The sequence below is a fragment of the Haliaeetus albicilla genome, chromosome 16, assembly GCF_947461875.1.
Source record: "Haliaeetus albicilla chromosome 16, bHalAlb1.1, whole genome shotgun sequence".
NCBI lineage: Eukaryota > Metazoa > Chordata > Aves > Accipitriformes > Accipitridae > Haliaeetus > Haliaeetus albicilla.
In genome coordinates, this window is record NC_091498.1 from 32,031,833 (window position 1) to 32,058,898 (window position 27,066).

The 27,066-nt window shown below is 63.6% G+C and overlaps 5 protein-coding genes across 10 annotated transcripts; 4 read left to right on the plus strand and 1 right to left on the minus strand.

Moving 5' to 3' along the window:
- The first annotated feature begins 736 nt into the window (after positions 1-736).
- Positions 737-12,810, plus strand: FNBP4 (formin binding protein 4). Of its 6 annotated transcripts, none has more exons than XM_069804252.1 (18): positions 737-932; positions 1,168-1,239; positions 2,129-2,265; positions 2,406-2,595; positions 2,806-2,956; positions 3,041-3,164; positions 3,448-3,786; positions 4,168-4,378; positions 6,403-6,521; positions 7,978-8,016; positions 9,105-9,209; positions 9,523-9,656; positions 9,979-10,076; positions 10,633-10,811; positions 11,262-11,492; positions 11,650-12,174; positions 12,267-12,424; positions 12,636-12,810. In XM_069804252.1, the coding sequence occupies exons 1-18, from the start codon at positions 809-811 to the stop codon at positions 12,724-12,726; spliced, it is 3,027 nt and encodes a 1,008-aa protein (XP_069660353.1). In that variant the 5' UTR covers positions 737-808; the 3' UTR covers positions 12,727-12,810. The 6 variants fall into 6 exon arrangements, with proteins under 6 accessions (XP_069660353.1, XP_069660354.1, XP_069660356.1 ...); XM_069804253.1 differs by having other exon boundaries at positions 3,044-3,164; XM_069804255.1 differs by lacking the exon at positions 7,978-8,016 and having other exon boundaries at positions 738-932.
- A 139-nt stretch (positions 12,811-12,949) lies between these two features.
- AGBL2 (AGBL carboxypeptidase 2) lies at positions 12,950-17,006 on the plus strand. Its single transcript, XM_069804269.1, has 13 exons — positions 12,950-13,242; positions 13,326-13,454; positions 13,674-13,859; positions 13,944-14,051; positions 14,136-14,286; positions 14,365-15,132; positions 15,212-15,368; positions 15,556-15,682; positions 15,796-15,893; positions 15,983-16,092; positions 16,170-16,236; positions 16,346-16,483; positions 16,586-17,006. Exons 1-13 carry the CDS (start codon positions 13,113-13,115, stop codon positions 16,982-16,984), a joined length of 2,568 nt encoding a protein of 855 aa, XP_069660370.1. The 5' UTR covers positions 12,950-13,112; the 3' UTR covers positions 16,985-17,006.
- Positions 17,007-17,537: 531 nt separating this feature from the next.
- MTCH2 (mitochondrial carrier 2) lies at positions 17,538-21,170 on the plus strand. The gene is made up of 13 exons (XM_069804311.1): positions 17,538-17,700; positions 17,792-17,876; positions 18,017-18,123; positions 18,269-18,295; positions 18,613-18,666; positions 18,798-18,855; positions 18,986-19,037; positions 19,141-19,200; positions 19,762-19,855; positions 19,986-20,033; positions 20,336-20,403; positions 20,750-20,825; positions 20,970-21,170. The coding sequence occupies exons 1-13, from the start codon at positions 17,614-17,616 to the stop codon at positions 21,054-21,056; spliced, it is 903 nt and encodes a 300-aa protein (XP_069660412.1). The 5' UTR covers positions 17,538-17,613; the 3' UTR covers positions 21,057-21,170.
- A 1,361-nt stretch (positions 21,171-22,531) lies between these two features.
- On the plus strand, positions 22,532-24,067 carry NUDT8 (nudix hydrolase 8). The gene is made up of 4 exons (XM_069804318.1): positions 22,532-22,767; positions 22,856-22,988; positions 23,330-23,407; positions 23,533-24,067. Exons 1-4 carry the CDS (start codon positions 22,559-22,561, stop codon positions 23,785-23,787), a joined length of 675 nt encoding a protein of 224 aa, XP_069660419.1. The 5' UTR covers positions 22,532-22,558; the 3' UTR covers positions 23,788-24,067.
- A 420-nt stretch (positions 24,068-24,487) lies between these two features.
- NDUFV1 (NADH:ubiquinone oxidoreductase core subunit V1) lies at positions 24,488-26,990 on the minus strand. The gene is made up of 10 exons (XM_069804297.1): positions 26,826-26,990; positions 26,650-26,732; positions 26,409-26,579; positions 26,139-26,322; positions 25,861-26,050; positions 25,455-25,667; positions 25,203-25,369; positions 25,050-25,131; positions 24,824-24,969; positions 24,488-24,722 (listed from the first exon to the last, which is right to left on the minus strand). The coding sequence occupies exons 1-10, from the start codon at positions 26,877-26,879 to the stop codon at positions 24,639-24,641; spliced, it is 1,374 nt and encodes a 457-aa protein (XP_069660398.1). The 5' UTR covers positions 26,880-26,990; the 3' UTR covers positions 24,488-24,638.
- Between the last annotated feature and the right edge of the window lie 76 nt (positions 26,991-27,066).

Below are 27,066 nucleotides of genomic sequence, written 5' to 3' on the forward strand. Positions count from 1 at the left end.
GGGCTTGTCTCACCAGGATCCTGCACATCCATCCCTTTCTTACGGGGAGCTCTCTATAGGGCCTGCCGCAGCACTGTGCCATATAGCACGCCTGAGGGCTGACACCTTGCTCTAGGACCGAGGCACGGTACTGTGCTATAGGGCAGGGTGGACCTATATCCCCAAGAGCCCAGTATGGACTATAGGCTCAAGGGCCAGCACCCTGCTATAGGGCAGGACAGGGCTACAGGCTCCGGGGCCAGCACCCTGCTATAAGTCAGGATGGAGCTATAAGCATGGGGAAGGAGTTGCTGTAGGGTGAGAAGGGGCTGTAGACCGCTAGGAGCAGCGTTATGCTGGACGGGGCTACAGCTATATGCCAAGATGGAGCTATAGGATCCAGGACTATCACCCTGCTATAGGGCAGGACGGGTCTATAGGCTCCAGGACCAGCACTCTGCTATAGGTCAGGATGCAGCTATAAGCATGGGGAGGGGGTTGCTGTAGGGTGAGAAGGGGCTATAGACCCCTAGGAGCAGCGTTACGCTGGACGGGGCTACAGCTATATGCCAAGATGGAGCTACAGGATCCAGGACCAGCACCCCGCTATAGGGCGGGACGGAGCTGTAGGATCCAGGGAGAGGCGGGAGCTCTAAACCCGAGGGGCGGGGCAAGGCTCCAACCCGGGAGGGAGGGGCGGAGCTCCCTCTCCGCCCCGCCCTTTCGGCGCCATGACGCACTACGCACCGACCCCGCCCTTCCTTTCCCTTCCCCTCTACCGCGCAGGCGCGGCCGCAGCCCTGAGGCGCCTTCAGCCGCCGCCGCCGCCATGGGGAAAAAATCCCGCGCCGCTCCGGGCCGAAGGCCCATCCTTCAGCTTTCTCCTCCCGGACCCCGCCGGGACGAAGCGGCGGTACAACCGGTCGAAGGCACCGAATCGGGTTCCGAGCCGGGTAATTAATCGGCGGGAGGGGGGATGTGAGGGGAATGGCGGGCGGGGGGACGGACGCTTTGTTGGCGGGGCGCGGCCTAGTGGAGGCCTCGGCGCGGCCTAGTGGCGATACCGGGGGGGGGAGGCGGAGGGGGGGGGGAGCCGCGGGGCGGAGCCCCGCCCCGCGGCCCCCCCCCCCCTCCGCCTCCCCCTATTCTAGCCCCCCCCCCTTCTTTAACGATTTCCCCCCCCCCCAGACGAACCCGAAGCGGTAACGGAGCCCCCCCGCAACGCTCCCAACCCGCCGCCCCCCGCTGTCAAGCCCACAGGTATGAAGCCCCCCTCAAAAAAAAAAAAAAAAAAAAAAAATTGGGGGGGGGTTGTACCTTTTTAAGCGCGTTTTTTGTTGGGGTAAGTTGATTTCCACGTTTATGTGCTTTTGATCTGGGGGAGCGGGGTGATCGCCCCCCCACTTCATTATATTTTTTTGGGGGGGAGCAGGGTTATTTCCCCCCTTTTCCTATTTTTGAGGCGGTGGTATGATGTAAAAGTTCACTCCCCTGCTGCCCCTGAAGCGATTTGCGAAGGGGAGGTGATTTCTTGCCTTAAAAATTTGGGTTTGGAGATGTTTTTTCCGCCCAGTGTGGGTTTTTTTTGTCTGGGGGGAGGAGGAGGTGATTTTTTTGCAGTTACTGTTGTTACCGATCGCTAGCTCTTAAATAAATCCAACATCAATTTAATAATTTAACATTCAACATTAAATAATTTAACAATTTAAAACTTAGATATTTTGGGGTGCGGTGACTCCCCCCCCTGTGGTTTGCAGGCAGAATACAATATTTTCTCCCCCCAGGTCTCTTTTTTCAGGGGTGGGGAATTGCTTTTTCCTCCTAACGTTGCTCAGTTGGTCGGTGTTTTTTTTCCCCGGGGAGGCTATTTCCCATTCCCAGTGTGGTTGGGGGGCTGGCACCCCTCCTCGATTTTGGGGGTCAGGAGATATCCCCGTGGATGCTTTGAAGAGGGAGGGGCGGCGTTTATCCCCTGAACGCTCGTGGCTGCTCCCCCCTTGCAGGATTAGCGGGGTGACGACGGGACCCCCCGAGTCACGGTGGGGTGGGGGGCGGGGGTGGGATCCGCTTCTCCGAGGCGGGATGTGCTGCGTCGTGCCCCTCCCTCGCTGAGGGTCCGCTGTTCCTCTCTGCCCCCCACCCCGGCCAGGAGGTTTGTGTCTGCTTGGCGCCTACGCAGACAGCGACGATGAGGAGGGCGAAACCCCGGAGAAGTCTGCCCGTTCCGCGGACGCGAATGGCAATAATTCGGCAGACATCGACAGCACGCTGGCAAACTTCCTGGCGGTTAGTGCGGCTCCGGGGAGAGAGGGCAGAGAGGAGCTTCACAGTCTGAGGCGTCATCCATCCTCTGCCGATAAAATGTTTTGACTCCGCTTTTGCCTCCCCTGGGATTTGAGGATCGTGTCGGGATGTTGTTTTCACAGGAGATCGATGCCATCACGGCTCCTCCGCAGCCCGCCGAGCCCTCCGCCGCCTCTTCCGCGCCGCCCCCCACTCCTCCCCGCCCGGAGCCGAAGGAGTCGGGCTCGGGCCAGTCCTCAGGCACCGCCAACGGTGCGGGATCTGCACCGGCCCCGGAGTGGCAGTACGATACCCAGTGCTCACTGGCAGGAGGTGAGCGCCTCGTCCAGGGTCTTGGGGCTGGGGGGGGGGGCTTCTGTCCCCCACTTTGCTCACTGAAGGGAGCTGAGGGTGGTGACAAGCGGTTGATGCTGGGAAAAGGGGGGTGACAACGGTCTGGGGAACCGATCTGGTTGGTGGTGGGACGCAGGCTCTGTGCATCCTGTGGCTGACGGCCTGTCCTTGTCCCCCCGCCCCCGGCAGTGGGAGAGCTGGAAATGGGTGACTGGCAGGAGGTGTGGGACGAGAACACCGGCTGCTACTATTACTGGAACACTCAGAGCAACGAGGTGACCTGGGAGCTGCCGCAGTACCTGGCGACGCAGGTCCAGGGCCTGCAGCACTACCAGCACAGGTGGGAGAGACCCCCAGCCCTGCGAGGGAAGACGATGGGGCTTTGTCCCCCAGCCCGCCCTTCATTCCCTCTCCTCTTCCTCAGCAGCACCGTGGCAGGCGCCAATGGCAGCTTTGTAGCGGCTGCCGAGCTGTACCCCCAGGAGAAGGGGGCCGCCCCCGGCAGCATCGGCCGTGGGTCCAGCCTCACCAAGCGGGAAGTGAAGAAGGTCAGTCGGACGGGCCGAGCACCAGGTTCTGGTTGCCCTGGGGCTTGTAGGGGCGCCTCTTTGGGCTTCCTTGGCAGTGGGTGGGTTGCTCCGCTCCATTCGCAGCCCAAAAAAGGGCCCCGTCAGCACAAGGGGCCACCTGGGCTCCTTCTTCTACGGGCTGCAGTCTCCTTCGCTGCTTGGGGAAGGCATAGGGCTGGGGTGAGGGGGCAGGGAGCAACGGCTGCTGCCGGAAAGCTCGCATGGCTGCTGCCGGAAAGCTTACGCAGCGCTCGACCCACAGGAAGTGAACGAAGGCGTGCAGGCCCTCTCCAACAGCGAGGAGGAGAAGAAGGGGGTGGCTGCAGCCCTCCTGGCACCACTCCTGCCTGATGTGGTGAAGGAGGAAGAGGAGCGCTGGAGGAGAAAGGTGATCTGCAAAGAGGAGGTCGAGCCACCCCCAGAAGAGGAGGCAAAAGCAGAAGAGGCAGTGGCCGCCCCCGAAGAGCCGCAGCCCAGCAGGGATCCCCTGGAAGACACGCTGCAGGAGGATCTGTGCAGCGTGGTGCAGTCGGGGGAGAGCGCTGAGGAAGAGGAGGAGCAAGATACCCTCGAGCTGGAGATGGTGCTGGAGAGAAAGAAGGTAAGGGGGAAATTTCTGTCACCAAAATGAGGCCGCGGGTGCAGCCAAGGAATAGTTGGGAATAAACTGGGAGCAGCAGACATTTTCACCTCTGTCCTCCTGCCTGCTCTGGGAGAGTGACCCTGCATTTCCCATGCTGATCCTATATGGGCCTGGGCTCAATATAGATCTGGGGGCTGATCAGCCACAGCTTCATGTGGATGCTGTGCTGACGAGTCAGTGGCCGTTGGCAAACTCTCGCCCCATCTTCCCTGCCATTAACGCGGTGCCTCGGTTAGAGCAGCTGTTTGCTCTTCTTTCACGGGTGACTCGTAACCGTGGCTGTTCTTCGGGGGACGCTCAGGTCCCTGAAGTGCCGCTCGCTGTCGTGTCTCTTGGCAGGCGGAGCTGCGTGCCTTGGAGGAAGGCGATGGCAGTGTTTCGGGCTCCAGCCCGCTCTCCGACGGGAGCCAGTCGGCCTCGCAGGATGCAACCCGCAGGCTGGCCTCTAAGCGAGGGAAATGGAAACTGTTTGTTGGAGCTGCCAGCCCCGAATCCGCAAGTCGAGGCTCCAGCAAAACAGGCCGGGAGAGCCCGGAAGCAGGAGAAGCAGGTAATTGGAAAGGCTCCCTTCGGAGGGAGGAGCAGGTATTTGGAAAGGCTGCAGCCCTCTCCTGCTGGGGTCTTCTTTCCCCGAAGATGCACGGGGCACCTGGAGCCCCACGCGGTGCGTAGAGGAGCCGGGCGGGCGGTGAGGTACATGTGCCAGGCAGGGGACAGGCCCAGAGGGGTGGCTGTCACCAATGTCACAGGCTGGCGGTGCCAGTCTTGCAGGCTCAGGGCAGCGTGGGGTTAAGCTGATGATCTGCCTGATTCTCTTTATCCTAATTAAAAAGAGAAAACAGGGTGGTGCCCATATTCAACACTTTTGTCAGGAAAATAAATAGAAGAGTGCCCGTACTCGATGCTTTAGCAGGAGAAGGAACGCAGAAGCTTGGTAATGGCTGCTTCACATCCCACCGCCTTCCGCTTTCCTCCCGACATTATAAATCCGAACTGTGGTACATGAGGAACTGTCATCTTCCTCTTTTCAAGTTCTTTTTCTAAGCTGCCTGGTAACGGTCGCCAAGTTTCAGGCAGGTGAAGTGTTCCCCAAGAGCCGCTCTGGCTCCGCGCTTGTTGGTGCGTGGGAAACGTAAGGCAGGACCCCGCTGCCAGGAAGATGTGGTTCACGTAAGGGTTGTTTGATACCAGGATACATTGCTGGAGCAACAACCCCTCGGCAGAGCTCGCATTCCTGTTTGCACTCTGCTTTCCAGTGGTACAGCCATGGTCTTTCAGAGACTGTTGTCAAATATATGTTAAGGGTAGTTCATCCGATGTTGCAGAGCATCATATAAATTTATTGCCTCAGGGGAAATGGCACAATTGCAGCTGTTAGCCCGTGCTTTGCTACCTGTACCGACCTCCCATCCTCCCCAGTCCCTCCAGAGCTGCGCTCCCCGAAGCGCGCTTGAGAGAACAGCCTGTGCCTGGCGGCCCCGGGACTCCCAGATGTGCCAGTCCCTGGCACAAGGCTTCAGGCCAGCTGCCTGCCTCATGGCAAAGAGGAAGGCAGCCCCTCTGGTGCAGAAAGCTGGCTGAATGGGAGACAACTGCTTTTCCCAGGAAAAAACGGTACAAAAGTGCCCTGAGCCCGGAGCAGGCGTCGTCGTGCTGGAGTGGGAGATAGTGCCCTTCCCCAAAATGGTGTTGATGTGGTCTTTAACACGTGTCTGCTTCAGGCAGAGGTGTGATCTGGATGGCAGGCCTGGCATTAAGTCGGTGATGTTGTTTGTCTGGGGTGGCTCTTTGCGGGATGATTTTGCTGGAGGGTTTTCCCTTGTGCCTCGCAGGCCCGTGGGCAAAACGTCCCTGGAGCCAGCTCTTCCCAGCAGTGTTGGTTTCCTGCTTACCTGGGAAAGAGGAAGCTGTTACTCTAAAATAACCTGTTTTAAAAGTTGAGCACCGTGCTGCTGGAGGGTAGTTGAGGGAACTGTCCTGCCCTTCAGCGCCAGGACACACTAGGAATGGGGGGTTTTTACCCCCCCAAGGGCTTTTGTTAGGAGTCCCTCACAAAACTTCCCTGCCTGGAATTTGTCGCTTGGACAGTGAATTAGTCACCGCTGCTCTGTGATGGGGCAGAGGCAAAACCTTATGGTCTTGACAACTATTTGGGAGCTCTTTGGTCTTTGACAATGGTCTCAACTTATTTAATACCCAATACTTTTTCTTGACAAATTATTAAACTGCTGGAGTTTAACGCTTGCCTGCCTGGTGGTTAGCTCTCTTCACGCTTCCTTGAACCCTGCGCTCCACGCTGTTCCTCCTTCCTGCCCTTGTGCTGGAGCAGCTGTAATTCACTTCCCGTGCCGTCCTTCTGGAAGGACCCCCACCATCAAAGCACAGAGCCAGTGACCCTCTCTCCTTTTTAATTTCAGGCTCTCATCGCCGGCTCCTGTAGGAAAGAGGCCCCGGCTCTTTCCCTGCCCTCTCCTGCAGCGGCTTTGGTCCCCCGGCACGGTGTCTCCAGCCCACTGTTGGCAGCGCCGTGGCAGTGGTGGGAGAAGGGCTGACCTGTCATTTCTTCTCCTGCAGCGGTGAGCACAGAAGCAGCTGATGCGATTTCAGACAAAGAGGCAGAGTCTGAGGACCCCCAGGAGAAAGCAAAAGCCCAAGGGGCACCAAAAATAGAAGAGGAGGAGCAGGACCTAAAGGTACGGAGATGCAGAGGTGTGTGTCTGTGAGATCTGTCCCAGCTTGCATAAGGGACGTGGCCGGGCGCTTGGCCGCTCCCCCAGGCCCCGGCCAGTTCGTGGCTCTCCCAGGGGCTTGCCGTGCCGCCGGCAGTGCGGAGGGACGTGCTGGCTCCCTCGGCCACCTCTGCCCAGGGGACACCTGAGCTTTGGGCTGTGGGTTTGCCCCAGCTGGAGTGACCTTGTCCGCCTCCCGTGCTGCCGGCGGGACAGCACCATAGCCCTGCTGCAGCTCTACACCTCAGGTCCCTTTGCGGCTGCAAGAACAGCTTGCCCTGGCCCTGTGAAAGAACAGCCGTGCAGGATTGGGCCAGCATTTCTGCAGCCCAGTATCCTGTCTCCAGCAGGAGCCAGCAGCAAAGGCTTGAAAGTGTTGTAAAAAAAAAACAAATAAAAGGGAGGGTGTGGGGGGCATAAAGACTGAGCCCAGGGACTTGTCGTGAGAGAGAGCAAACACTTTTGTCTTGACTTTCTTTTCACCAAAAACGGTATTACAGTCCTCTGGCACGTGCCCATTCAGTCGTCCCGTTTCCAGGCTGAAGACTCCTCATCCGTAATCTCTCTGTGTCTGGAGGCTGCCGGTACCTATTGCTCTGCCCTTCCCCTGGCATTACTTTTTTGAAGTTGTTAGATGCAAATTGGGGAAGCCCTGGAGACTTCTGCAGCATCATACTGATGCTGCGAAAAAGGCTCAGGCTTCAGTACTGATATTTTCTCTTCCGAGCCTTGGTTTGCTCTTTTTTGGCTGCAGCTGAACGATTCCCAGAGCCCCTTCCTGAGCCGTAGTAGTGACATGCAGAGCTACAGGCTCTGGGTGATGGTTACGCAGAATGGTAGGGGAGATCTTTTCCATTTGTCCTTTTGATTCCCCAGTTGCTTGTTACCCTGTGATCTCCTGCAGCGTTAAATTTGGCTCCTGAGTAATTTCGTTTCGTTAGCAAATGTTGTCACCTCCCTGTGCCAGATGGTTTATGGATGGGGAATCACCGGCTCGTGGTAGAACCCCGGTGGAAACCGGCAGCGAAAGCTGACCTCCGGCCATGCCCTTGTTTCCCACCACTTAATCATTTTTCCAGCGTGAAAGGGAAGGGCTTCGTTATTGTCCTCATGACAGATTTAGCATCTCTCCCGTGAAAGAAGTCTAGCAGAGTTTTGAGATGCGATGTTCCCTGCCCAAAACCACTGTGCCTCCCTCAGCATAGCATCTGCGTGAGGCTTGTCTGATTTTTTAAAATTCAATTTATCTAAAAAAAAAAAAGGAAAAAAAGCCTGCAGCAGGACCACGCTTGTTGGCTGCTGCACCCCAGATGGCTGCCGAAAGCCTTTTAAGCTGTCACATTTGCTGTCCCCTTTTCTCCTGGTACTGGCGGTGCTCTGTGACGGACTGTGTGCTGTAGCGTGGTGCTTTCCCATGCAGGATCCCCTTAGAGCTGTTGGAGGAATGCCGTCTCCTTGGGTAATTGGTACCGTTTGCTTCATCGGTTTGGGGTAATCTCTCTTCTGCCGGATCTCTGGTTTGCAGGAGATCCGCCGGGTCCTCCGCTGCGAAGTCACCCTCTGCTGTGAGATCCCCTGGCTTCTCCGTAGCCACGTTAACGTGGGAATTGTTTCCCTGCCTCAGGCTTCTCTAGTGCTGCTTGTCTGTCTGGCCCGTCCTCCTCTCTGGAGACAGACACTGCATTGTTGGCTTTGGGGATCTTCCAAAGCCTCTTCCAAAGAGTGAAGGAAAAAAGAAATTTTTAGAGCCTTCCCTGAAAGCAATCATGATGCCGCTTGCAGGCGTCCACCCCGTTTCTGCTCTTGTTTTCTGGCTTGTAGGTGCTTTCACGCAGGCCCCTCAGTCAGGGGGATTGACACGGGTGATCTCCGCGTCCCCGTGCAGTGCCCCAATGGGAGGTTTTGCTCCCGCGGGACGCTGGGGTTGAGTAACAGTGGTTGCTGTGGGCTGGCCTGAATCTTAACATAGATACTGTCTCTGCTTGGGAGTAAATCCGGAGCTGTTACCCCTTTCCTGTGCTTTCCAGCTAGTTCCTCCGGAAAGGGGTGATTTATGAAGCCTGAAATTATATCCTGGCCCATTTCATTTGGGAAACGGTTGAAGTATTAGATTTAATGCTTTCCGCCCTGGCGATTGCTCTGCTGTAACTCCAGAGCCGGGGTGCTGAACCAGACTGAGCCCGTACCCTCCTTCAGCTGGCGCGGAGCGGCGACTGCTCTGGCAAGCGCCGGGAGCTGTGGCTGGGAGTAGGGCAAGGTCCGCACGAAGGAGTTGGGGTTCGCTGGCACCTCCCGCAGCTGCAGAGGAGGTCTTGTCCTGCCATCCCACAGCAACCCCCTCCCTGGGGCACAGGAGGTAGCGGGGCTTCGAGGAGGGGGTGACAGGCACACACACATTCAGGGTGGCACGTCCCAGTCCCGCCAGGCTGAGGGGCTGCTGGCTGTCCAGAGTCTTGTTTGCCGGGGAAGGCCTCGAGCTGTGAGGCCGCAGCTGCCCGGTGACGCTACCCGAGGACGGCTCTTTACTCTCCCCTTTCTCCCTGGCAGTTTCAGATCGGAGAGCTGGCAAATACTCTGACTAGTAAATTGGAGTTCCTGGGCATCAACAGACAATCTATCTCCAACTTCCACATGTTGCTGTTGCAGACAGAGGTAACCGAGCCTTCGCCCCTCGCTCCGGCCTTCTGTTCCGAAGCGGATCAAATACTGTCCGCCGTTCGAGCGCCGAGGGCCGGTGCTGCGTGAACCTTGTGGCCGCGGTGGCACCACACCGCGGCGTGCCCACCTGCCCGCCTCCTGCAGGGCCCTTCCTCAGCGGGGGGAGAGCATGGCTTTGCGCGGAGGCGGTGTCTTCCTCCTGGCCCCCCAAGTCCCGTGCCGTAAGGGAGCCTCCCGGACCTCGAGTCCTGTCCCGAGGGCCGCTTGCAGCCTCCCTCAACGGCTTCCCCCGGTTCTTGCCCTCTAGACCCGCATTGCAGACTGGCGAGAAGGTGCTCTCAATGGAAACTACCTCAAACGCAAACTCCAAGATGCAGCCGAACAGCTAAAACAATACGAAATAAACGCCACCCCTAAAGGCTGGTCCTGCCACTGGGACAGGTACGCGCTCTCCTACCTTTCTCACCTTTCATCTCTGACATCTCAGACATGATTTGTGACCATCACCACCCGACGACGTGGCGCCGTCCCTCTCGGAGACTGAGAGCAGCTTCTGTTAGCAGTGCTGGGCAGGCAGAGAAACGTCCGGCACTCGCAGAGTTTGGGCCAGCCACCAAACTGGAGGATCCAAACGGAGTGCTCAGTGCTTTGAGACGGAGCTGATTCCCTGATCGGACAGAGCTGGTTTTCACTCGCGAGTGTAAAGCGCTGTGGAGGGCGGGCCTGGGGGGTCGCGCATGCGAGAGCTCTGTGAACTTTGCAGGATCTCTGGATCACCTCTTCTGACCAACAGCTCTGACAAAGGACAAACTTCAACTCATCGACGGAACGAAGAACAAGATTTCTGTCTCCTGCCAGCAGGTCAGACCCAAACATTTCTTTGTCTATTTGGCTTTCTTGATTAATTTTCCTTTGTTTGAAATCTTTGCTCTTTTGTTTTTCAGCTCCCAGATCCGCTCCCTCTCTCTAGCATTCACTGTGTGTTTGACACCAAGAGTATCATAAAAGCGACCTCCGCGCACCACGGGGTAGGGGGGCAGCCGCTTCTCTCCATTGGGCTGTTCCCCGGTGCCTCTTCTTGGAGGGCGACTTTCAGCCAAGGTGGCGGCTGAAAGTCCCGATGCTAGCGAGACGTCGCTCTGCTGCACGCTGGCCTGCTTTCTCAGCCCTCCCCTCCCTCGGAGCGGGGGGCTCAGGGCGACGTTCACGCAGCCAGCAATGCAAATAGCTTTGAGCGAGCCGGCTCGGGCCTCTCCTGCCTCTGTCCTCAAAGTTGTTTGTTGCGTTTGGGAGAGCGGCGGCCCTGCCGCAGAGGGTCTTCCCTGCGAGAGCGCAGCGCTGTCGTGGGCAGGCCCGCCTCGGAGTGTCGGTGGCGGGGGAGGGAATCTAAAGCCTCCTTCTCTTTCTTGTGATTTAGGGAGCATAGACGCTATTTCTATGTTAACGAGCGCTCAGGAGAGTCACAATGGGAGTTCCCCGACGGGGAGGACGAAGAGGAGGGACAGCGGAGCACCGACAGAAAAGCCGACGGTCCTCCTAAACCACCTCCAAAAGACAAAGGAGAGCGCGCCGAGGACCCCGCCGAGCGCTCCACAGGTACAGCCGGGGGCGGGAACGGGGACGAGGGAGGAGGGGGTCGCTGCGGTTGGGGGGTCCTGGCCCCGAAGCGGGGTGTTGGGGGGGCCCCACCGAGCACTAGAGCAGTACGTGGTGGCGCTGGCCTCCCTCCCCGGGCCTTAGCGAAGCCGGGACGAGCGCCGCTCCCGCGTCCGAGCTGTCCCCATCAGTTTTAGGCATCGCAGCGGCGCCGGGGAAGGCGGCGTGCAGCTCGTCGGTCAAGCCCGTGGCGTGAGCTCTGCCTGCCCGCTCCCAGGCAGGGCCCTGGCAGGGAGGCAGCGGGCAGGAGCAGGCAGCGCGGTCCGTAGCGTGGGTTTTCAAGCCTGTGTCAATATGTATTCTTCAGGCTCCCTTTGTAAAGAATCCTTCTCAGGCCAAGTTCCTGCTACGTCTCTCATGCCGCTCACTCCATTTTGGACTCTGCTTCAGTCCTCTGTCCCGGTCCTCCAACCTCCCTTGCCTTTGGAAATGCCTCCGCCGCCTCCGCCTCCACCGGACTCGCCTCCGCCGCCGCCCCCGCCGCCCCCACCTCCCGGAGAAGACGGTGAGATCCAGGAAGTGGAGATGGAAGATGAGGGGGGCGAGGAGCCGCCCGCCCCAGGAACGGAGGAAGACGCTCCCCTGAAGCCTCTCCTGCGCCCAGCTGCCAGCAGCAGCCAGGTGAGCGGCGGTGCCAGCAGCCGGGCGAAGCCGGGCCTCGGCCAGTCCCACCACCCTGTGTCCGGCACGGGTAGGGGGCATGGAAGGGCGCTCATTCGGCTGCACCTTGGGGCTGCGTCCCTCCCGGCTCGGCGCTCACCTCGGCACTCTCTTCCAGGGTCCCGTTGAACCGAGCCCGGCCCCTCTGCTCTCCACCAAGCCTCAGAAGAGGAAAGCCGTGGAGATGAGCCCGGGGCTGATGCAGCGAACGGCCACCATCGGCAGCTGCCCTGTCATCTACAGCCAGCCCCTGATGGCCGCTGGCAAGTACCAGCCTTCGGCCGTGCCCCTTGCCTCCCTGAGGCCGCGCCAGCGGCTACAGGGCGAGATCCAGGGCCGCCCCAACCTCCGCATCGCACCGGGCCACGCCGGCCCTCAGCCTGCCGCGCTGGGCCTGCAGTCCAGCTTCCTGGGTGTGACGGCGCCCACCGCACCTTCCGTCATGAGCTACTCAGAGTGCGCCACGCCCGTCAGCCTGGCCGCTGCCGCCGTGCAACCGGCCCCGGCGCGAGGAGCCCTGCCTGCTGCCGGCACCACCGACCAGCCACCTCCTCCGCCGCCCCCCCAGACACCCCCGCCTCCCGCCCCCAAGGCGCCGCCGCCACCAGAGAAGGAGAAGCCAAGGAAGGGGCGGAAGGACAAGGTAGGCAGGTGCTCTTGCGCCGGTCACTCGCCGGGCACCCTCTTTTCCCTTTCCAGCCACCCTCACCACAGTCTTTTGCGTTTCTGGCGCAGGGCAAGAAGGGCAAGACGAAGATGCCGTCGCTGGTGAAGAAGTGGCAGAGTATCCAGCGGGAGCTGGATGAGGAGGAGAACTCCAGCTCCAGCGAGGAGGATCGGGAGACCACTGCCCAGCGGCGCATCGAGGAGTGGAAGCAGCAGCAGCTGATGAGGTATGAGCCCCGGGAGGCTGCCCTGGCATCGGCATCCCTTCTCCGTGGCATGCTGCCTGGCTCAGCTCCACCTCAGGGGGAACGTTTCCTTGTCCCCTGTAGAGGCAGAGTGGGGATCCGCATCTCCGGCCCCGGGGGGAGGCATGCGAGGGTGGGGGAGGACTGTCACCTTGTGCCACCCGGGTGCTGACACCCCACTTTATCCCTGCAGTGGCATGGCGGAGAGGAACGCCAACTTCGAGGCGCTGCCAGAGGACTGGCGAGCACGGCTGAAGCGGAGGAAAACCGCGTCAAGCACATGAGGCGCGGCCACACTCTTTTTTTACAGATGTACAGTTCAGAGCCCTTCACTTGAGCGTTGTCCAATAAATTGTAGCAGTTTGGGACGTGCCGTCTGGTTGAGCAGGAGCTGTCCCTGTCCCTGCCCCTGCCGCGGCAGCAGGAGGTTGGGAGCAGTTTGGGGCCGGTGTGTGCGGTGGTCCTGGCTGGGGCTGATACCGTGGGGGCCCTTTGTGGCCCCACTCCCCTGGGCATCTGCCAGGATAAGGAAATCCCTCTGGCTCCTTTCCCAGCTCCACTCTGGGACCGCCCCGTCCCTCCCTGCCACTGGCCGGTCGCTCAGCGACCGCGTCCCAGCTCCCTGGCGTTGCTGGGACCGGAGAAGGGTTTTGCCGGACTTCTCGCAGCCATGCAGCCCTCGGGGTGCTCCACTGCCCGGGTCGTGGAGGGAGGACTGGGGGGGTTTGGCGGAGGGTGGGTCCCCGACCCCTACGACAGCTTCATGCGCAGCCACCTGCGCTACTACGGCTACTTCCGAGGTGAGCCATGGCCACGGTGGGGTCCTGGTGGGGTCCCCTCAGGCCCCCCCAGCCACTTGGGCTGCAGTGGTGCTCTCCCCAAGGCCAGAAGGCAGGCGGGCAGAAGAGCCCCATGTCCCCAGGGATCCCCTCGGAGCAGCACCCCACCGAGGCAACTGGTACGGGCAGCACTGACCCTGGCTACCTGTGGGGTCCCAGGCAGGAGCCGAGCCGTGAGTGAGACCCCCGCAGCCCCCCGCAGCCCCCCAGCACTGGGGTTGGTGCTGCCCCAGGGCCTGGAACTGTGTTCTGCCATGGAGGGGGTGCAGTGGGGGGTGGTTTTGGGGGCCATCCCCACCCTCCCAGCCTGGGCTTCTCTATCTCTGCCGGAGATGTGTCGTGGAGCCGGCAGCGCACCAGAGCCCCCGCAGCCCCTCCTGGTCCCCTTGCAGCCCCTGGGCTGCTGGAGCCAGCCCCCTCTGCACAGCGCCGGGGCACGCCGCTTCCCTCGGCACGGCACCGTGGGTCCCCGGGGGAGCCACGGGCTCTCTTCGCCCTTCCCTCGGCGTGGGGACCCCTGCCCGCTCCCCGCTGGCCCATCGAGTGCGAAGTCATCGAGGAGACTATCGAGCACATCGGTGAGGGAGTGCTCCGGCTGTTCCCCCCCCCCCCGGTGATGGACCCCTGCTGTGCCCATAGTGCCCGTCTGCACCCCCCCACAGAGTGGGTGCCCCCTGAACCGGAGCCCTTCTGCCAGCCGACGGGCCCTCACTGGGCCCCAGCTACCCTCGGTGAGGAGCACGGCACCGTTGTCTACCACCTCAGCCCAGGTAGTGGGGAGCGGGCAGCACCCCGGGGTGCCCCCTCGGTCTCCCCAGGCCCCCATCGCCGTCCCTCCGGGCTTTCCCCCACAGCGCCCCAAGGCTCCTGCTTCACCCGCGCTCGGATTGGGGGGGCCCCAGGTCCCCTCTCCTCGCCGGCAGCCCCCTTGGAGGGTCCCCAGGACACCACGCTGCTCTTCGAATCCCGCTTCGAGAGTGGCAACCTCCAGAAAGCCGTCAAGGTGTAAGAGAGGGGCCGGGGGGGTGCGGTGGTAGCGGCAGTGGGGCCAGGAGCTGGAGCGTGGCCCATCCCGCTGTGCAGGGGCCCCTACGAGTACGTGCTGATGCTGCGGCCGGACCTGTACACCGCCAAGCACACCCAGTGGTTCTACTTCCGCGTCCAAAACACCCGGCGAGGCCCCCTCTACCACTTCACCATCGCCAACATGGCAAAGCCCAAGAGCCTCTATGGCGAGGGCATGCGGCCGCTGTTCTACTCCCAGCGGGATGCCCAGAGCCGCAGTATTGGCTGGCGCCGGGTTGGGGCCGACGTCCGCTACTACCGGGGCAGCAGCGGGGAGGAGCCAGCCGCCTTCCGCCTCTCCTGGACGGCACGCTTCCCCCACGACGGTGACACCTGCTTCTTCGCCCACTCTTACCCCTACACCTACTCCGACCTGCAGCGCTACCTGCGGGCGCTGGCGGGCGATCCGGTGCGCTCACGGTACTGCGCGGTGCGGGCGCTGTGCCGCAGCCTGGCCGGCAACACCGTCTACCTGCTGACCATCACTAGCCCCACTGGCGCGGCGGCCAAGCGGGCGGTGGTGCTGAGCGCCCGCGCGCACCCCGGGGAGAGCGGTGGCTCCTGGGCCATGCGGGGCTTCCTCGATTTCCTCCTCAGCGCCGACGCTGATGCCCAGCTCCTGCGCCAGCTCTTTGTCTTCAAGGTGGTGCCCATGCTCAACCCTGACGGGGTGGTGGTGGGCAACTCCCGCTGCTCCCTGGCGGGCCGCGACCTCAACAGGGCTTACGGGACAGCACTCTGCAGCTCCTTCCCCGGCGTGTGGCACCTGCGGGCCATGGTCGAGAGGTGAGGTGGGGGTGTCGGGAGCCGGCAGCATGGTGCCGCTCCTGCGGCAATGCCGGTGACCATATCCTGATGCACGCAGGGTGCTGGCAGAGCGGGAGGTGGTGCTTTACTGTGACTTCCACGGGCACAGCCGGAAGAACAACGTCTTCATGTATGGTTGTGATGGTGGCGGGGCCGGGCTGCGGCTGTGCCAGCGCATCTTCCCCCTGATGCTGAGCAAAAATGCCCCTGACAAGGTGGGACACTCAGAAGCCATTCTTGGAGCCAGGGAGTGGCGTCCCTGCTGAGCTTTGCGGTGACACCGGATGGCAACGTGGGGAATGCGGCCGCCATGCCGCTTCCCGAGGCACCGCCACAGTGTCTCTGCGGGGCTGCAGAGGGGCACACATCCCCCTGCCGTGCTGACCCTGGGGCTGGCCCCAGTTCTCCTTCCCCAGCTGCAAGTTCAAGGTGCAGAAGAGTAAAGCGGGGACGGGCAGGGTCGTCATGTGGCGCATGGGTGTCTCTAACAGCTACACCATGGAGGCAGCCTTTGGCGGCTCCACGCTGGGTGAGGGGCCGCCGCCGGCCGGGGCTGACGGTGTCGGGTGCGTTGGGGGCGGGCGGGGTGGTCCCCGGGGTTGGGAAGCTGCCGCTTGTTTCCTTTTCCCCTGTCCCCTCCAGGTGGGAGGAGCTCGCACTTCACCGTGGAGGACCTCAAGTCGCTGGGCTACCACCTCTGCGACACCCTGCTAGACTTCTGCGACCCCGATCCCGCCAAGGTGGGCCAGCAACCGCAGCTCAAACCACAGCACCCAGGCCGGTTCCGGTGCCGTAGGTGGGTCACGGTGACGCTGGCTCCATTGCACAGTTCCAGCAGTGCCTGTCAGAGGTGGATGCGCTGCTGCGGCAACGGCTGGGCCGGGAGCCGGGCTCTGGTGGCAGCTGGAGTGATGTCTCCCCCTCGGAGCTCGAGTCCAGGTACATCCCGGCTGTGCCGCCCCACAGAGCTACGGCGGTGCCGGCAGCGGCTGCAGGCGGTTGTCTCCCCCACACAGCACCAGCGGCTCCGACAGCTCTGTGTCCAATGGGTCCCCGGCTCACCTCCGTGGCCTAGCCTGGCCGGTGAGTCCCTGGGTGCCGCTGCTTTTGGGGTGGGAGGGACGAAGCGCCGGGGAGGTGCGAGGTGTCATGGGGTGCAGACGCCCCGGCACCGCTTTGCCATCTGGTGCAGCTGGAGCAAGGGAGGAGGAAGCGGCTGCGGAGTCGGAGAGTGAGGAATGCCCTGCGCCGGACAAATGCTGTCTACCAGAGCCGTGCCAGTGTCCCGGTGAGCCTGGGCCCACAAGCATGGTCCACCCAGTCCCAGAGGGTACGGTCCTGCAGGGACACTTGTCCCCAGTGCAGTCCCAGACTGGTGCCAGCACCCATGGGGCTCCAAGTGGGTCTGACCCCTCTTCTGTGACCCCCCCAGGTGAGGCTGGGGCCCTCCAGGACCTGCAGGCAGCCGGCTCTCCCCAGCACCCCGAGGGGAGGCAGCGTGGCGGGAGAGGAGCCCAGAGCCGGCTCGAGCATGACCTTTCCCAGCGCAGCCAGAGCAGGGGCTGGCCGCCACGCCGCCATGGGGCGATCTCAGCTGGATGGTGGCACAAGCGCGGTGTCCCGCCGTCGGCCACCGCTGAGCATCCCTCACCCCGGTGTCACCGGTGATTGCTCACAGGACACAGCCCCGGGAGCCGAAACAAAGCCGTCCCGGCGGCGGGGAGGGCAGGCGACCACAGCCAGCAGGCACGGGGCGCGTCCCCCCCTCACTGCCCGCGGCAGGGCCTCGCCGCCGGCCGCCCTGCGCTGCTGCGCCTGTGCTCGGCATTAAAGGCAGTGCCGCCGCGGCCATGCCTCTGCGCGGTGATGCCTGTTTTCATCGCGCCGTTCCCCCCGCCCCAGGGGCTCCCTCTTGGCCCCCGGCCCTCCGGCCTGCCCCCAGGCTGCCGGCATCCAGCCCCAGGCCCAGGCCCCACCACCTTGACGTCACCTCAGGCCTCCTTGTCACGACAGTCATCTCAGGCCCTGTTGCCATGGCGTCACCTCAGGCCCCCTTGCCATGGTGTCATCTCAGGCCCTGTCACCATGGTGTCACCTCAAGCCTCCTTGCTATGGCATCACCTCAGGCCCCGTCGCCATGGCATCACCTCAGGCCCCCTTACCATGGCGTCACCTCAGGCCTCCTTGCCATGACATCGCCTCAGGCCCTGTCGCCACGGTGTCACCTCAGGCCGCAGCGAGGCCTCAGGCCCCATCGGTGCCGCAGGCCCCGTTGCCATGGCGACGCCTCAGCGCCGCCTCAGCGCCCCCTCCCCGCCCGTCGTTACCATGGCGACCCGGTGGGGCCCACCCCCTCTGGCCGGAAGCGGTCGGCGGGCGCGCCGGAAGTACCGGGTAGAGTGGCGGAAGCGGAAGCGGCGGCGGCGGTGTCCTTCTGGGCCGTGACGCCGGGGCGGCACCATGGCGGACGCGGCCTCGCAGGTGCTGCTGGGCTCGGGGCTGACCGTGCTCTCGCAGCCCCTCATGTACGTGAAGGTGCTGGTGCAGGTAAGGGGCGGGGGGTGGTCGGTAACGGGGAGGGCACCGGGGCCAGTACCGGCACCGGCGGCACCACCACGGCTGCCTGTCCCCGCCGCAGGTGGGGTACGAGCCGCTGCCGCCCACCCTGGGGAGGAATGTTTTCGGGCGCCAGGTCTACCAGCTGCCCGGTCTCTTCGCTTACGGTAAGTCAGCCCCGGTGGTACGGCACACACCGCTCCGCCCCCCCCCCCCGCCGTGACCCCCGCCTCGCGGGGACGGTGGTCGAGTGTGTGTGTGTGGGGGGGGTGTCCTCCATGGCGTGACGCGTCCCCGCTGTCCCCAGCCAAGCACATCGTGAAGGTTGACGGAAGAGCGGGACTCTTCAAGGGACTCACCCCCCGCCTCTGCTCCAGCGCCATCGGCACCGTCGTGCACGGCAAAGTGCTGCAGGTACCGGGGGGGACACACATACATGGGGCGGGGGGCTCTGCCACCGGGAGCTGGGGACTCATAGACCCCACGTCTCACTGCTTCGGTGCTGGCAGGGCCTTCCCTGTCCCCCGCAGCTGCACTAACCCTGCCCTTTCCTCCCCAGCGGTACCAGGAGGCCGAGCAGGCTGAGGTAGGTGTGAGGCCACTTTCCCCGGTGAATCCTCCCTCTCTCCCCCCTTTCCTCCCTCTCTCTTCTTATCCCTCTCTCCCTCTCTCCATCTCTCCTCCCTCTCTCCCTCTCTCCATCTCTCCTCCCCTCCCGTGTGCCCCCGCAGCTGCGGGCAGAGGCAGCCTGCCATCGAGTGCTGCCCCCAGGGAAAAACGCGGGGCTGAGGGGCTGCTGAGCCCACGCTGTGGGGGGACGACGAGTCCTTTCGGGGTGGTGGGGAGTGAGCGGTGCCTTTTCTGGGGGTCTGTTCCCCATCTGATGCCTCTTTCCCTCTCTAGCCTGGAGCCAGCAAGAAGGAGCCTGTGTCCTCGCTGGAGCAGGTTCTCAAGGAGGTGAGGAGGAGGAGGGTGCTGGGGTGCAAGAGGGGCTCGGTACAACACCGGCGCTGTTGGTGTCTCTACTTGCTGCGTCCCTGTCACCTGCCTCCCCGGCCCCTCCTCCTGACAGCCCATTTCTCCCCCAGACCTCCCGAGAGATGGTCGCTCGCTCTGCCGCCACACTCATCACCCACCCCTTTCACGGTAGGTGCCCCCCACACCCCTACCACAGCTGGTGCGTGGGCCCGGTGACAGGTGTCTGTCACTCCTCTGTCACTCTGGAGTGTCCCTGTGCCCCCCCCCCGACCCCCACGCTGCCTGTCTCTGCCCGCAGTGATCACCCTGCGCTGCATGGTGCAATTCATCGGCCGGGAGACCAAGTACAGGTACGGGCAGGGGGGGCCGGGGCTGCCGCGGGGGTGGGGGGCTGCCTGCCTTCCCACGGTGTCCCCTCTGACCACAGCATTCTCCTCTTCCTCCCCGGCCCAGCGGGACGCTAAGCGCTTTCGCCACGATTTACCGAGAAGAGGGTGTCCTGGGCTTCTTTGCGTGAGTGCTGACAACCGGGGTCTCGGCGGTGGGTGGGGGCAGCAGGGGTCTCTCCCCAAAATCCACAAGCCTCGCTTGGGCATCGCTCCTCGCTTCGGCCACGGTGCTGCAGCTCTGCTCTCCCATCTCGCTGGGCTCGAGAAGCACTCTGCCCTGACCTCGGCCATTGCTGGGGCGCACGGTTTCCCGTTCTGCCCTCCCCAGGGGGATTCCTGGCGCAGATCCGGCAAGCCCCTGCCTCATAGCAACCGGCCTTGGGTTGCGCGGGTGACATCCAGTGCCTGGGGACATTAAAACAGAGCAAAGATGTAGTAATCCTTCCCTGGGAGCACTAGCTGGGGAAGTGTTTTGGGTCCCTCTGGCAGCTCCCCTCCATGCCCGTGTCCTCTCTGAACCATTTGTTCTAACATCCCCGCTCCCGGCCCGGGGAGTTCCCCCTTCACCCGGCGGTTGGGGGGACGGCTACTCCCTCCTGTTCCCGACCGGCTGTTCCCCGGCTCTCCACGCAGCTGGATCTGGGTCTGCCCCGGGCTCACGTTCCCACTGCCTCTTCTCTTTCAGTGGCCTCATCCCCCGGCTCCTTGGGGACATCCTTTCGCTCTGGCTCTGCAACATGCTGGCCTACCTCATCAACACGTATGCGCTGGAAAATGGGGTACGGGCTCCGCGCCCTGCTCGGGAGGGCCCAGGTTGCATCTAGGGGGACAGTCCAGGGGGGCAGGACCCTGCTTTGGGGTGACAGCATGGCTCCATGGGGGTTGAAGGTGCCTTTTCTCCTCCCGCAGGTCTCAACTATGGCTGAGATGAAGAGCTACTCACAGGCAGTCACTGGAGTGAGTACAGCCCGCGCATACGTCTGTGTGTGTTGGGGGGGGTCTGTACCCCCATGTGTGACGCTGCCCCGGAGAAGGAATGCTCCGCAGAGGAAGCGCATGACCCTGCATGCCCGTGGGCTTACAACCTTGGCCTTGCCACCGTGTAGCCTGGCCCTGCATGGAGCCTGCGGGAAAGGGCTCCCTTCCCCGGGGGGGGCCCTGGGGATCTTTTAGGGCTTGTTCTCCCCATGTGGAGGGAAGCGGGGAGATCCCTGTAGGGGCCGGGGGCCACTGCTGACCAGCCCTGCTGTCCCTTGCAGTTCTTCGCCAGCATGCTGACCTACCCCTTCGTGCTGGTCTCCAACTTGATGGCTGTTAATAATTGTGGGTGAGTCTGCCGCTAGTTCCTACCCCCTCAGCGAGGGCGAGCCGGCGCCCGGGGGGTGCTGGCATGGGTGACGGCCACGTCCCTCTGCGCCAGATCGGTTCCCCAAACTGCCTTTCCAAAGCTCCCAGGTGGTAAAGAGGTTTCAAACTGGCTGTGGGGTTGATCCCTCATCAGTAGCGCTGCGGTTGGGGGGGACACGTGGGGACATGTGGGGAGGGAGCCCAGCTTTGAAAGGACCATTTTGGGGTTCAGCCCAGCACAGGGCTGCAGAGGGGACGGGTCCTACCCCACCAGCTCAGCCCTGGGTGGAAATAATTCCTCGTGGGTCTTCCTTTCCCTTCCCCAGGCTGGCCGGGGGTCTCCTCCCCTACGCACCCACCTACTCCTCCTGGCTGGACTGCTGGAGCCAGCTGCACAGGGAGGTAAGTGGCCGGAGCCGGGCAGCGCCGGGATGCCACCCAGCTGTGGCAAGAACTGGGTGGGAGCCCTGTGGGGCCTGGGCGGGGACACAGCGGGGCTTGGGGCAGCCCTGACTTACCCGACGGTGGTCGTCTTCCCCGTTCCAGGGCAACATGAGCCGAGGGAACAGCCTGTTTTTCCGCAAGGTGCCCGCAGGGAAGCGATACGTGTGGGAGGAGAGGAGGTTTCGTTGAAGTTGGAGCCGGGAGGGGAGTCGTGAAGCTGATGCTGGGCTCTGGAGGCAAAAAATGAGAGAGTGGTGATTTCTATACAGTTTTTTTTAAAATCATTTAATGCTGAGAGATGAAGGCAGATGTGTGAGGGTGTCTGTTGTGGGGCCAGGGGCTTTCTGGTGGGGGGGGCTGGCCGATCTCCAGTGTTCCTTCCCCAGTCCGACCACCCTAGCACTGTCTCTATTATTCCCAATTCTTTACCCAACCCCTTTCTGTCAGCCTGGCGCCCGTGCGGACCCCTGCTGTAGGCACAGTCAGCCAGGCTGGGTGCTGGATCGGTCCCATGAGACATCGCCACATCCGTCCTGTCCCCACGGGGACCAGCGCCTGTGTCTTGTCTTTAGCCTGAAAGCGTTGGTGTTGCCAAGGCTGCCTGGTAAATCCGCTGGCAGAAATCCTTCTCCCGCTTCCCATGGTTACGCCCTGGGAGCCTTTTCCCAGCCTTGGACCCAGTTTGAGGCTGTTTCGACAGAGGAAATTCCCCCATGAGATAATGGTGCCTGGAACCATCACCCCCTTACAAAAACCCGCTTGTTTCAAAAACCAGCTGTACAAGTGTCACAGGCGCTTGGGGAGTGACAGCCCCAACAACCCCAGGGGCTGCCCCCAGCCCGGGGGGGTGGATCAGAAGCCGTTCATTAACGGCTGGGGATAATTGTGGGGCAGCGGCGTGGGTGGTGGCAGGGCCCTGGGAGGAGCACGCTGCCTGAAGGGCTCCCCGCCTGTGCCTCAGTTTCCCCATCCTCGCTCCCTCTCGGGGCTGTAGTGGCGGGGGCAGCGATTGGATCGATCCCACCGTGGGTGTTCCCTGGGTGTTGCAGCACCCGTGGGAGGTGTCACAGCACCCCCAGGCAAGGGGGGATACGTGGCTGGTGACAAGGGGAGGGATGGTGGCACGTGTGCACAGCTGGAGAAGGGGCTGCACAGCTGGAGAAGGGGCTGCACAGCTGGATGAAGAGTTGCACACCCAGTGGCAGGGTTGCACAACTGGAGCAGGGCTTGCACACCCAGCAGGGGTTGCTGCATATGCAGAGCGGGGTGCAAAGCTGGTTGGTGGTTTGCACACCCGGTAGAGGGGGTTGCACACAGCAGGGGCGTTGCACGCCCGGCAGGTGAGTTTGCACACCCAAAGCGGGGGGGCTTGCACACCCAGCAACGGTGGTTGCACGCCTGGTGGTGGGGTCGCACACCCAGAAAAGGTGGTCGCACAACCGGCAAAGGCGGTCGCACACCCAGCAGGGTGGTTGTACACCTGGCAAAAGTGGTTGCACAACTTGCAAAGGTGGTTGCACGCCTGGTGGGCGGTTGCACGCCCAGCAGGGCGGTTGCCCAGCCGTCGGCGAAGGGCCATAAGGCGGCGGGGGGGGGGGGGGGGGCGGGCGTTTGCCCGGGGGCGGTCCCGGGGGAGGCGGTGCCGTGGGCGGCCGGTACCGGCCGCCCTCCCCTCCCTCCGTGCCGACGCCATGGCGGAGCCGTGCGCGGGGCTCCTGAGCAGCGGGAGCGAGCGGCGGTGCCGGGCGCGGCTGGCGGCGGCGGCTGCGGGGCGGCGGGGGGCGGCGGCGGCGGCGGCGGCGGCGGTGCTGGTGCCGCTGTGCTCGGTGCGGGGCCGCCCCGCGCTGCTCTTCACGTTACGTTCCCGCCGCCTGGGCGGTCCCCACAGCGGTGACGTCAGGTACCGGCGGTGGGCGGGGGGGGGGGTACCGGGTACCGGGACCCCGTCCGCCGTCCGCCTTTCTGACGGTGCCGTTCAATTTTTGTAGTTTTCCCGGGGGGAGGAGGGACCCGGCGGACGGCGACGCGGTGGCAACGGCTTTACGGGAGACGCGGGAGGAGCTGGGGCTGGAGCTGGGAACCCCGAGCGTCTGGGGGCAGCTGCGGCTGCTGCCCGACCGGGTACCGGGCACCGGGCACCGGGGAGGGGGGGGACACCGGGATGGGGACGGGGAGGGCGCCGGTGGAGGTGACAAGGACAGCGGGTCGGGGAGGGAGAGCGGTTGGGGACACCAAGGACGCCGTGGGGTGACAAGGACACAAGGGCAGGGTGGCAGGGACACGGGTGACGGGGGTTCGGGGTGATGGGGCACTGGCTGTAGGTAAGGGGGGGGTGACAGAGACACGATGGGTGTCAGGGTTGGGTGCAAGGAGGGGGTCAAGGCGAGTAGGTGGCACTTTGGGGGGGGGGTGTCACCACCCGCCCCCCCCCCCCCCCGGTCCCTTGCTGATGCACCTTCCAGCAGGGACAGATGGTGGCTCCCATCGTGGCCAACCTGGGGGCCCTGGAGGACTTGACGCTGACCCCCAACCCCGACGAGGTGGGTGACCCTGCGCCGGTCGCGTCCCCTGCTCGGGGGCGAGCACCCCCGTTCCCCGGCTCCCGCCGGTAACGTCACGGCAAACGATGCCGGCCACCCCCCTTCCTCGCCGCCTGTGCTGTCAGGTGGAAGAGGTCTTCACCCTGCCGCTGGCTCACCTCCTGCGGGAGGACAACCAAGGCTACACGCATTTCCGCACTGCCGGCCGCTACGGCTACACCCTGCCCGTCTTCCTCAACGGCCCCCACAAGGTCTGGGGGCTGACGGCCATCATCACCGAGCTGACCCTGGAGCTGCTGGCACCTGACCGCTACCGTCGGAAGACCCACGTGTTGGCCCGCAGCCCCTCGGGACGGCCCCCCGAAGGGAGCTCGGCCTGACGCCGGAGGGGATAGGGTGATCCCCTGGGTGCCAGGGTGGTGATTTTGGGGGAGGGGGGAAATGGGGTGGGGGGGTTGCGTGTACAGGCGGAGCTCTCCCTGTGTCTCAGTTGTGCGGCTTCTTTCATCCACACACGGGGATGGGCGGGAGGTGGCTGCCGTGGGGAAATGGCAAACACCCTCCCCCCCCCGCCCCCAACACTCCATCGGTGCTACCATATACCGCGCTCCCCGCGGCTGATATCACACACTGTGATTTAGTAAAAAGCCATGTTTGGAACCGCTTGCGCCATGGCCTGTAAGTCAGGGAGCGTGGCTGGCCCTTGGTGCCAGCACCACGGGGGGTCGGGGGGGGAACGACAGCTGTCCCCCTGGCACTACTACAGGCAGGAGTTGCCCTGGTGCCACCACGGCGGTGGCAGGGAGGGCAGGGTCCCCAAGGAGGGACACGTGGCTGTGTAAATACCCCGGCTGCTTGGTGCTGCCCCACAACCATCGACTTTCTCCTTGCCCAGTCCCAGAGAGGGAACATGGAGTCTCACGGAAAGCCAGGATCTCCCCTCTGGGGGTATCCAGATCCTGGCTGCGTGATCTCCCGATCCCTGGGGATCCCCTGCTCCGGGGGAGGCAGGACCCAGAGCCCCCCAACAGTCCCTTCCCACTATTTTATACCCAAACCCCCAGCAAAGAGAGAAGCCTGTGAGCGCAGCAGCGTTTATCGAGGACCCCTCAACACAGCCCCACAAACTGCTGTGAGAAGCCCCGCACCCCCAAGAAGTGCCCCCCCACCACCCCAGGCAGGAAAGGGCAGGGTCACCGCTGCCAGCAGCCCTTGCTCCACCACTGGCTCCTTACGCCGATGCCGCTCTGGCTTTGGCCTCCCCGTAGCGCCGCATCCTCTCCTCCAGCTCGGGTCGGAAGTGGCGGATGAGGCCCTACACAGAGCAAACGAGATGGGTTAAGGGAGCAGGGATAAGCTGCTGCCCACCCCGACTCTGCTCCCGGCCCCAAATCCGCCAACCCACCCCCCTCGCACCTGCACGGGCCAGGCTGCGCCATCGCCCAGGGCGCAGATGGTGTGGCCCTCGATCTGCTTGCTGATCTCCCACAGTGCGTCGATCTCGGCCACCTGCGCATTGCCCTCCACGAACCGCGCCATGACCTTGTTCATCCAGTCGACGCCTGCGGGGATGGGAAGGCTGTGAGGGGCCCGTGGCGTGGCGCCCACCCCACCCCATAGCCCCCTGGCCCCCCCTGCTCACCTTCCCGGCACGGGGTGCACTGCCCGCAGCTCTCGTGCTTGTAAAACTCGATGAGGCGAGCAATAGCTTTAACGACGTCAGTCTGGGGAGGGAGGGGAGGGTGAGGGCCCCGCTGCGGCACGGGTGAGGCCGGGGAGGGGGCTCGTCCCTTACCGATTTGTCCATGACAATGACGGCGGCCGTGCCGAGCCCGCTCTGCGCCTGCACCAGGGAATCGAAGTCCATCAGCACGGTCTCGCACACTGACTTGGGGAGCAGCGGTGTGGAGGAACCCCCCGGGATGACAGCCAGCAGGTTGTCCCAGCCCCCGCGGACACCCCCTGCCAGAGAGGGGGGGACAGGACAGGTTGAGCCGCGCCCGGCGCCGGCCCAGTGTGGTTTGGCAGGGTGGCCTGCGGCGCTTACCGGCATGCTTCTCGATGAGCTCCTTCAGAGGCACCGACATCTCCTCCTCCACAGTGCAGGGGTTGTTGACGTGACCCGAGATGTTGAAGAGTTTCGTCCCCGAGTTGCGCTCCCGCCCGAAGCTGGCAAACCAGGCGCCCCCACGCCGGCAGATGGTGGGGGCCACGGCCACCGTCTCCACATTGGCCACCGTGGTGGGGCAGCCGAAAACACCTGGAAGGGGCAAGAGCTCTCAACGGCTGCCTCGTCTCTACAGCAGGATGGCGGCCCGGGGACCACTTGGTTCTGTCTGGTTGCCACCATTTTGTCCCGCTCTTGAGTGGCAACTAGAAATCGAGGCTGGTGCCACCAAAAGCCACGCGAGCCGGTTGCAGCGGTAGCAAAGCAGGGAGGGCTGGGGACATACCCACGTCGGCGGGGAAGGGGGGCTTCAGGCGCGGCTTGCCCTGCTTGCCCTCGATGGACTCGATCAGCGCCGTCTCCTCCCCGCAGATGTAGGCTCCGGCGCCCCTCACCACGAAGACGTCGAAGGCGTACCCCGAGCCGCAGGCGTCCCGTCCCAGCAGCCCAGCTTCGTAGGCTTCCCGGATGGCCACCTGTGATGGGGGGAGAGATGGATGGGTCTGGGGACTTCCCCCTCCCCACCGATGGGGTGTCCCCAAACCCCATCCCCGCACTGCTCACCTGTAGGTTGGAGGCTTCGTTGTAGAACTCGCCGCGGATGTAGATGTAGGCGGCGCGGGCGCCCATGGCGCGTCCCGCCACCAGGCAGCCCTCCACCAGCTTGTGGGGGTCGTGGCGCATGATCTCCCGGTCCTTACAGGTGCCCGGCTCCCCCTCGTCCGCGTTCACCACCAGGTACTTGGGCCTGGCGGGGGTGGGGAGGGGGCGAGTGTTGTCAGGGCCACGCTCCCCACCGGGAGGGAGCCGCGGCGGTGCTGGTACGGATCTCACCTGCCGTCCGGGGGCTTGTTCATGAAGCTCCACTTGAGACCGGTGGGGAAACCGGCGCCGCCACGACCCCGCAGCCCCGAGGCCTTGATCTCACCGAGGATCCAGTCCACCCCCTTGAGCAGGATCTCCTTCGTCTTGTACCAGTCGCCGCGGCGCAGGGCCCCCTGCAGCCTGCGGGCACGGTCGGTGGCACCGGGACGGGACGCACCGGCATCCCCCCCCCCCGGTCCCCGGTACTCACCTCCAGTCGTGCCGCCCATAGAGGTTGGTGAAGATCCGGTCCTCGTCCCGCAGCGACCCGAACTGCGTCTTCTTGGGCGCCGTCTGCGGGGGGGACAGACACACACGGACTCAGCACCGGTAATAACGGTACCGGCGGGATCGCCCCCCCGCCGCCATCTCCCCATCCCCGCTCACCGAGAAGGAGGCGGCGGGCAGGCGCCGCAGCGCTAGGAGCTGCCGGGCAGCCATGGCGGGGCGGACACCGGCACCGGGACCACCGGGACCGGGACCACCGTCACCTTCAGGCGCCCCCGCAGCGTCGCGCCGGCGGTGACGTCAGCGTCGCGGCGCTGCGCAAACGCCAGCGGGCGGGGCCGCAGCGGGGAGGAGGCGTGGCCGCACGGCAGCGGGGCGTGGTCACACGGGGGTGTGGACA